At 41.7% G+C, this 10,392-nt stretch overlaps 1 protein-coding gene across 1 annotated transcript; it reads left to right on the top strand.

The window, feature by feature from the left end:
• The first annotated feature begins 304 nt into the window (after positions 1 to 304).
• On the top strand, positions 305 to 9,680 carry RBP2 (retinol binding protein 2). The gene is made up of 4 exons (XM_035133416.3): positions 305 to 556; positions 2,605 to 2,783; positions 6,474 to 6,575; positions 9,551 to 9,680. Exons 1-4 carry the CDS (start codon positions 484 to 486, stop codon positions 9,602 to 9,604), a joined length of 408 nt encoding a protein of 135 aa, XP_034989307.1. The 5' UTR covers positions 305 to 483; the 3' UTR covers positions 9,605 to 9,680.
• The last annotated feature ends 712 nt before the right edge of the window (positions 9,681 to 10,392 follow it).

The raw sequence follows: 10,392 nt of genomic DNA, 5'->3' as shown, positions 1-10,392 counted from the left end.
TTAGTGTGTCTTTCTTTCTGTTTGGATGACACAGCATCATGAACATTTTTATTAAAAGTAAATGTCGGATTCTTCATACATCCGGAACATCCACAGAATGTAAACAGGAGTTAAGGAAATTCTGAATAAGCACACACATACACACAATCAGGTTCGTATAGCTTGCTATTATGTATCTTCCAGAGTTGTGCTCCTATCAATGTTTCCCTTCCCTTCTTTTATATTTTACAAAGGTCATTGCAACATCATTTTCTCCCTGACTTCTAACCTCAGAAATCTGTTTGCTGTCTCTGCTTTGTCCTCTCGAACCTTGGTAATGAAGGGAAAGTTCTGCTTAGGTTATCTCGCTGACCCTTAGACTTTATTATCTTGGAAACTGTAAACTTCACCCAAAGAGATATAAAAAGGACAGACTTATGGTAAGCTCTTTCTCCTTTCCAAGTTCCATATCTGAGCCATCCCTGGATTTAAATCCTAGCCGCAATGCCTGTTGATTACACTGGAACGTGGGTGATGGTATCCAATGACAACTTCGAAGGTTACATGGTTGCTTTAGGTAAATATAAAAATAAGAATTTTGAATTGGTGGGATACTTTGTTCTACATTTAATTTAAAAATAAATGAATAAGATTTAATTCAACATTAACTTTTGCCTTTATAGCAAGCCATTTCTAAGCAGATATATTTTGAAGTAAGCCCAGTGGATACAGTGGAATATGCTTCCTAGCAAGTACGTTTTATCTCAGACATTTCTCTTTGGAGGTTTTCTCCTCTCTTTCTACCATACAAAAGAATTTGTCGGTCATATTTCAATGCCTGTGCTATATATGAGAGATCATTGAACAGGCATTCTATACCTGAAAGGCACATGTGATTTCCACTGACCTAAACTGCAAATGGGTCAGAAAACCTACTTTACAGTACAATCCTATGCACATCTACTGAGGAGTAAGGTAAGGATGACTAACTCTTGCTCCCAGGAAAGTGTGCATAGGACCGCAGCTTGAATCTTGTATGGTAACGTTTATAAGAAGCTCTCTGTGCTCCCAATTTGGTGCCATAATCAACAACCTGAAAGACAGGTGGTGCTTCTGGAAAATATCTCCCCCTCCCCAGCTAGGGCATCTCTGCATTAACAGCAGAGAAGTGGCCCTAAATGTGCCACAGTTGTGCCTGTATTTTAACTCCTGGTCTGCATCATAAATTGTTGAGGGTTGATTGTTCAAGCAAGGAAGGTTGTTTTAATTGTACTTATGGGTCATTAGCCACACTATTTTTCCTAAGTACAAGAGGGACTTCTCACCCCCACTCCCCACCAGTCACTGAGACCATGTTAAAATGATGTAAGCGGCATGTTGCACCTAGATCTTAAATGTTTATACTACCACCTGTCCACTTGCCAAGATGTCCCTGCAGCATCTCAGCAGTCAGGACACTCTGTCCTGTGGCAATATTTGCTCATGCAGCGAATCTGGCCACAAGCCAGCAGTCCAATGGCCAAGATTGCTAGTCAGATAAAAATAGAAAAATAACATTGAACAGTTGCAGTGTAGAAAAAAGTCCTATAGGGACCTGGGAATACGTCCCACTGAATTCAACAGGCCTTACTTCTGAGTAGACATACTTAGGGTTGCACTTTTAGTCACTGAGGATGGTATTCAACTAAGTTTTACTCAGAGCAGAAATTAATAGACTTAACACAATCAAGTTCATTAATTTTAAGTGGTCTACTCTAAGTAAAATTTAGTTGAATACCACCCTAAATATATCTATATCTATATCTATATCTATATCTATATCTAATCTATATCTATATCTATATCATCTATATCTATATCATCTATATCTATATCTATATCTATATCATCTACCAGCTTTCTGCCAAAGTGAGTTACTTCTTGATAAGTGTGCAGAGGACTACCTTAGATTACAATCCACTAAACAGTTAAACTTGTGCACAAGTGCAATTCAGACGAGTGATCTTTCCATAGCAGTGCTAAGTACAGTTGTACCTTGGTTGACGAAGGCCTTGCGAGTCAAACGGTTTGGCTCCCAAACGCCACAAACCCGGAAGTGAGTGTTCCGGTTTGCAAACGTCCTTTGGAACCCGAGCATCCGAAGCAGGTTCCACGACTTCCGATTGGCTGCAGGAACTTCCTGCAGCCAATTGGAAGCCACGCCTTGGTTTCTGAATGTTTTGGAAGTTGAACAGACTTCTGGAACAGATTCCATTCGACTTCTGAGGTACGACTGTAATGTGTTCCATCAGCACAAGGATTGCCGCTTGTGCAAAGGAACCTTCCCCCCTTCTCCCCCTTTGCACCCTCTAAATCTGTTATGGGGACTCTCCAACCCTCCAAAGCAGATGGGCTACACATGGGGAAAGAAGAGATGGAAAGTTCCATTATGTAAACAGTAATCTTTATGCTGATGGAATCGGATAGTTGTATACCGGCAGTATCATACGACCCAGGATGTAATACTCCACCCCCACCCCCCAAAAAGCAGAAAGTCCTATTGTGCACACATTACTTTATTGTTTATAAATGCATGTTTGAAGTTAATCAGGCCCATTCTTAACATATTTCTTGGTGTGTCTGCAGGCATTGGCCTTGCTACGAGAAAGATTGCAAGCCACCTGACACAAACGAAAGAAATTATTCAAGAGGGAAACCGTTTCAAGACGAAAACACTGAGCACTTTCAGGAACTATGAATTGAATTACACCATAGGAGAGGAATTTGAAGAGCACACCAAGGGGCTTGACGACCGAGTGGTGAAGGTAGAAACTTATGATTTGCTTTCCATTTACACAGCAGTCAACACCAGCACCTGACATTCAAGAAAACAGGTTGAAAGCAAATTATAAATGTTAAAAAAATGTTTATTTATAAAGGAGCCGCTATTTGCATTTCAAAACGTGGATGTTTTTCTATTGCAACTATTTATTCCATATGTAAATCATGACAGTTTTTCAGCTCGTTGACAGCAAGACAGAATTATTTTTTCAACTCCTCATGGTTCCACCAGATACTTATATATCCCCCGCTGGCACCTCTGGACTCCCCACAGGCTAAAGCAAATCCCGCATATGACTATTCTACCTGTGGCGGCACATTTTTTTTCATGTAAGTTTATGTTAGCCCCCTGTAGTTCCCTGTTTCTGGAGAACTTTTTAACCACAGTATGACAGTGGACATACACACATAAAAACCGTTCTGAAAATGCTTTTAAAAAAAGCATTTTAAGAAATGCATTGAATTTTCCATAAGGCTCACCATCATCACCTAGTGTCACATTGTATATCACAATTAAAACACACTTAAAACATTTTATTTGCAGCTGTATAGCTGAGTCCCAGGAGTCAAATGAGCCTGATGCAAGCTGCGTCCTAGTTAGGGCTGCATCATAGTCAGTGGTGGGCCAGAACTGTGAGCCACGAGCTGACCCAAACGTTGAGGGGCCTGCACATCAAAAGCCAAGAAGACCTTGTGGCTCATGCATGAATGCTCTTGCTCAAATAGGAAGACTTTGATATGCTTTCCTGTCTGGTGGAGTCCAATGGCCCTTCCTGAGTAGGAAGGGTCATTCCACAGCTAGAGGGTATGAGTATGTTCACTTTAGTGGCTTAAAATCCAGTGAGGTCAAACACACACGCACACAGCTCTGTGTTTCAAGTCACATTTGTTTTTTTGTTTGTTTTTAAATTAAAAAGGTCTTTATTTCAAATCATTAAAACATTACAAAACTATAACAAAAAACAAATAAAAGAAAATTACAGAACATAATAGAAATTATAAGAATGCCAAAATCAAAACAAAACGTATAAATGAATATTCAAAACAAAACATCATTCCCTCCCCCTCTTCCCACCCTTTCCTTCCCTCTACTTCCCCCCCCCACTTTCCCGACTTCCATTTCCACTCTGATATTCACTCGTGCATTTATTTTCTATAAAGCTCTGCAATAATACTAATAATACTAACTCAAACTCTGTTTGTTTTATATTTCTCTTCATATCTCCTACTCAACGCATGTTAGCATGTCCTCTTTCGAACAATGCTTTTTCATGTAATCATCATAACTTTTCCACTCACTTCTTAATTTTTGCTTGGACTGGTTCCTTACCGCTGCTGTTAATCTTGCCATCAAAGGGTATTCACTCAATTTATTAATCCAATCTTCTCTAGATGGTACTTTAACCGTTTTCCAGTTAGCTGCTATTAACATTCTCGCTCCTGTGCTTGCATACAGGAATACTTTTTTATTTTCTTTTGGAATTTCCTCATTTAATAGACCTAATAGATACATTTGCACAGTTTTAGAGAGGGGAGAGGATGTCTTCACCCGAAGTTCTGCCTAGTTCCTCCATTGCTTCTGGTTCTGAGGAGAAAATTACAATAGGGAAGACAAGCAGTGCCGTCAAAATTGTAACTGGTTAATAATAATAATAATAATAATAATAATAATAATAATACTGTAATAATAGAAATGCCCATAGGTTTATTCTTCATTTACCAAGCTGTGAGATAGTTATGCCCATATTGACCTATTATGCAGGGATGAAATGTCTAGTTTTGTCACCTGAGGTGAAATGGGAAAGTGCTGCCCCCCTGCTGCCCTACCATCCCCTCTGAAGCCTCACTTGCCAGGATCACAAGTTCCATGAGATCTTGCCAGAAGCAGCCATCATCACCTCTCCTCACTTCTCAGGTGATGGCAGGGGCAAGGCAAGGAGTGCCACCCCACAGGATTCCACAGCTTGAGGCAGCTGCCTCAGTCTGCCTCATGGGTGGGCTGGCTCTGCTATTATGGAAAAGTTAGTTTCTGTGTTTTGTTGTTGCTCCTACTGTTTTCCTGACAGTAAGATCCGGCCACTCTTCTGGGGGTGGGGGTGGGGGCTCTCTGGATTTCCCTTGAAGGAAGATAATTGCATTGATCTGTCTCTCAGAAGATATTGGTCTGATTCTGAGACAATATTTATTTATTTCCATCCATTGAATTGAGCTCTCTGTGAGGGAACTCTCAAACCAAGGTCTTGTTTCCCATATAGCTGCTTTTCAGTGGGTAGCTTCCCTCTCCCCCAGTTTGATTACATTTTATTCCTGATTGTAACCTAATCCGTGCCTACACTGTTTGGTATCTACAGAGCTAAAACAGAATGGCAAGCATTACAATAGCCAAATCATTTCCTCTCCCCTCCCCGAGATAATGTGGAGGAGCATGCTGCTCATAGCCAACATCTTTCCTATTATCTGTGACCTTTTCATGCCCTGACATCACAGCATGCTCCTTATACCTCTGTCAAAGCTATCCTTTACCAGTCCTGTCTCGGGTAGAAAACTCCCTCTTCCCTGAACTTTCAATAACCTCAATTTTCTCCTATCCTCACTGTTGTTATCTGACGGAGAGTAGGAAAAAAGCATCTTATTTCTTTTATAAATTCTATCTGATTTCTTATCAGAATGATTTCTGCCCGATATTCCCCCACCGACACACTGCTGTTTTTGCAGGAGACTCAGGAATTAATTATTTTTAAAGAGAGCTGTTCTTTTGCAATCTGTTCTTTTCAGCGCAGAGAATGTGGGATGTTGCCAGACAGCCACAGAATGTACAGAGGTCATATTTTTTCTCCTGATCACAATTGTAGTGAAGCAGCACTCAAATGAAAGAAAGGAAGAAAGAGACTATAATTCAAAGATCTCCTCCGGTGTGTGCCTGCACTACTATAGTAGCCGTGATCAGGGCATCCCCATTCTTCTTATTGCACTTCCAGCTGAGGAGTGGCTCCAATATGCCTCTTGTTCACACACAGAGCACTGTCTTTCATAGTAGTTTGACCATGATAAGGTTGACTCCACCCTTCCTTCCATTTCCTTTCTGTCCAGCGTTATTCTAGCAGTAAACACCTGTTTTGGTTAGCCTGAAAATAAATTTGCGGACCATTCACATATTAGAAGGTGCTCCTATGCAAAAGCTTTGAATCCAAGCTGCTGTGGACAGTCTCTTCCCTCCCAATAACCCCTCCGCATCCATAACAGAAGTGTGTGTGCATATGTATTAATGTTGTGGCTGTTAAAATGATCCATGGCTTTTCCCTGCTGCTGTGCTTTACAGCGTGTTTGTGGCTTTCTTCTGAGGGAGAATGGAATAATGCAAATTTCATATCTGTGCTCCCCTTTCTGGAGACAAATCCCGTCATAAATTCCCTTTATTTAATTATCTCCTTTTGTGCGTATATTATGGATCATTGTGTCAGGAGAAATAGCTGGGAATTGAAAACATAAAACACTTTTAGTGACACTATAGGCTTTCTACTTAAATTTGGGGAGCTGGAAGAGAGGGGAGGGTGGTGGTATTTGCTTGTTATGTGTTCCCTCTCTCCCCCCCCCCCCCCACCAACTCTATGCTGCCATTATGTCACCTTGACTCCAGTTTATTCCGATTGAACTTTATCATTTGATCCCTGCAGACGCTGGTGACCTGGGATGGTGATAAACTAATCTGTGTCCAGAAAGGCGAGAAGAATAACAGAGGCTGGAAACACTGGATTGAAGGAGACAATCTGCATCTGGTAAGAGCCGAAATCATTCATGAAAAATACACCAATAGCGGTACTGCAGGAAAATTCAGTAACATGGGGAAAGGGCTGTAGCTTTGCATGCAGCAGGTCCCAGGTTCAATCCCTGGTGTCTCCAGGGGGCTGGGAACCCCAGAGAGCCGCTGCCCGTGTTGACTATTCTGAGCCTGGCTTCCCTTCCAAGCATATCATTGCCATAATGAACAAAGGCATATATTTGCCTCCGCCTAATTTGAAGCTGGGATGCAGGTGGCGCTGTGGGTTAAACCACTGAGCCTAGGGCTTGCTGATCAGAAGGTCGGCGGTTCGAATCCCTGCAACGGGGTGAGCTCCCATTGCTCGGTCCCAGCTCCTGCCCACCTAACAGTTCGAAAGCACATCAAAGTGCAAGTAGATAAATAGGGACCGCTTCGGCGGGAAGGTAAACAGAGTTTCCGTGCACTGCTCTGGTTCGCCAGAAGCAGCTTTGTCATGCTGGTCACATGACCCGGAAGCTGTCTGTGGACAAACGCCGGCTCCCTTGGCCTATAGAGCGAGATGAGCGCCGCAACCCCAGAGTTGGACACGACTGGACCTGATGGTCAGGGGCGCCTTTACCTTTACCTAATTTGAAGCTATCAGGAGTATTATTTACCTACAGAAAAGATGTTCTTGGAGGGTTGTAAGAAGAATGATGCAGAAAAGCAGGTCAGAAAATTGCTCTCAGAATAACCATCAGGCATCTGGTATATACAATCTCTAAAAGCATATAATTTAGTGCCACTGGAAAAGCTGAGTTCATACAGCTGGGTTAGTAAATGAAGTCCAAGCCTGACATGTAGTAAGCTTGAGTGGCGCTACAGGGGCCTGTAAAGAAAATAAGCGGTCAGTGAAGTATGGAAAAAATAAATGAGAGTTTACATATTAAGAGGACTCAAAAGAACAATCGGGAACAGGCAGACTTGGGTGAACCAAAGCATTCCAATTCAGTTTTCAAAGCTCTTTACAGGCACAAGCTAAATGAACAGGCAAAGGAGATGGAGATCTTCAGCAGACAAACACACATAGCTTTTGGAAATGAACCTGCATGTTTACTTCCTCTGATATGGATCTAGCTGCATAATCCCTAAAGGCTTTGCACATCTTCTCCATGTAGAACAGGATGGCTTGATGAGTTAATAATTTTCTCAAACACTTTCCGTATCCCCGTTCTAAACACATTTAATTGAAAATTAGTGCAATGGGATTTTTTTTTCAGCTGAAGGGGCACATACCCTTATATGAAAACCTTCTGGGGGCCATATGCCACTGCTAGGGGCTGAGGGAGAAGCAAAAGCTTGTGGAGCAGCAAATGTTAATTTTATCTTTTTACAGTAGGCTTTACACACACACACACACTCCTCTCAATTCTCCATCCAGGCAAACAAGAAGCATTATCAGAGTCGGAGGACACATTCTAGCCAGGCAAAAACACTCAAGGAAGTGCAAAGCCATGCTAATTGGAAGTGTGGGGATGAAGGGAAGGGGTGAAAAGGAGTTATGGACTCAGGGGAGTCCTGAGGGATAGATAGATGATAGATGATGATAGATAGATAGATAGATAGATAGATAGATAGATAGATAGATAGATAGATAGATAGTACTGGCCGGCCATATTTGGCTCCAAGCCTTAGATCCCCCATCACTGCTCTAAACAACTGTGTTTAATGTTACCTCCCAAATGTATACACTTTTACAGTCCTTGGCCAGAATCCAAAGTTATTTTAGGTGCAACCACAGGCTTGCAAACCTCTTAGGTGGACTTCTGAATCACCCACCTGAAGGATGCCCTTCCGCTTCCCTCTAAGTCCCACTATTCTGTTCCATTCCAGAAGCAGCACTTTTTCACCCTGATCCCTAAAACATTTGAAGCATCCTCTGGAATCCAGATCATAGCTGCCAAGTACCCCGTTTTCCCCAGGAAACCCCCGTATTTTCTTACCGTTTCCCGCAGGTGTCCAGAATAGCAAAATACCCCATATTCCCCTGGATTATGGAGCTCCTGCCGGTGGCCATGTTCTGGCACCAGAAGTCGCTTCTACACACTTCCGGACATGCGTAGAAGCGACTTCCGATGCCGCTGTGCCCCTTTCCAAAATGTCCGCAGCGCCAGAAGTCGCTTCTACGCATGTCCATATATATACCTTTGCAAATTATGTTTAGAATTTAAAAATCCCGCTGCTGTTTTTTTGCATCATTCTACCTCTGTTTACATTCTCACTATCCAAGCCTGCATAGCTCACTTTAATACAAAACTGACTATTTGCAAACTCTGAGAGGCCAGTCTAAAGGGAAGAGGGATTAATTTCACAGACTTACAATAGGCAGCTACATACTCATTTCTATTCTTTTCACGATCATAAAATTCTGGCTTCACTTATAGCAAAAGAAGGTCAATAAGATGTATAAAATTACCATTGGGTTGATTTCATCCCTGCAGAAACCAGAATCTTATCCTGCTCTGTGCCAGACCTGCTTTATATTGTTATGAAACAAATTCAGAATTGGCCAGTAATCTCATTGGCCGGATTTGTTAGGGTTCGTATAACATTCTGAGCAAAGATCCACATTTTGTTGGGAAACCAATTGACAAAGTGTTATACTTACCTCCTGTTACCTTTAAAGCTTTTCCTTCTCTCCTTTTGCAATCTCCTTGCTGCTTCAGTGAGTTTAATAAATTACAGTATGTTGGTTAATAATAGACAATGCAACGTCCCACAGTTACAGAGCAATTCCTATGCATTTCCCCATTTTTATCCTTTGTAAAAGTCAATTCAAGTGTCAGAATCTAATTACTGCAACCTGTAGTGCTTGCTGGCTGCTTGGTTATATAAAATACGTTGCTCTTTCCCTTTTAACAGCCCAGCCCCACGGCTAATGCTGTGGCTTGGCTGTTTTCTCTGAGTCTGGAAGGGAAATGTCTGTGCTTACCGATGGTTTTAATGTTGTAGGAGCTGACATGCGAAGACCAGGTGTGCCACCAAGTCTTTAAGAAGAAGAATTAAATGGATCTGAATCCCACCGAGCTGCACACTGCGTAATTATTATATTCTTTGCTGAATTAAATAAATAAAACCTTGACACTGCCAGAGATCTGCTGTTCAGTTCAATGAATGGGAAACTTCTTATAGTAACATCAAACACTCTCCTGCGTGTTTTTTTTTTTATATATAAAAATAGCTCTTGCTTTCCAAAGTTAAATAAAGTATGTCTTGTTCTTCTAATTGTCCCCCCACGTAAACCTTGGCAAGAACACTTCAGCAGCAAAGACAAAATGTCCTCCAGCAGCGATGTAAGAAATAAGCACACTTACCTTGACAATGGCCCATCACTCCATGACAGTCTAATATACATTTCAATGATGATGTTCACTGTGCTTTTTCTAACTCGCTTAGCTATGGGTCACCAGGACTCTAGTTTCAGGCAACAAAATGGCCCAGTCGGCTGGGAATGAGACTCAAATCCACTAACACCTAGATCACTCATTTAAATTCAGGAAAGGAAGATCACAGCCATCAGGAAAGTCCCCCTGAAACTTAATTTGTTTCTAATTTGTGTTCCTCAGAAAGGTGTCTCTGAAACCCTACGCCACAGATATTCAACAAGCTTAACGGGAGGTTTAACTCGTGCCTCTCATTGTATTTCACATCAGGGAGGGTATCATGGCTTCAACTATATCTCAGCTATATTTGAGATGTATACTTAATGTTGTCTAAGTTTACACATTGACATTTAGGGCTGGTGTGGCCAAGAGGTGTCCTAAAGCACACGAACCATACAGGTACTCTTGTCA

This window comes from Zootoca vivipara, chromosome 5 (genome assembly GCF_965207765.1).
Source record: "Zootoca vivipara chromosome 5, rZooViv2.hap1.1, whole genome shotgun sequence".
NCBI classification, from domain to species: domain Eukaryota; kingdom Metazoa; phylum Chordata; class Lepidosauria; order Squamata; family Lacertidae; genus Zootoca; species Zootoca vivipara.
This window is presented reverse-complemented; position numbering and strand designations above follow the sequence as displayed.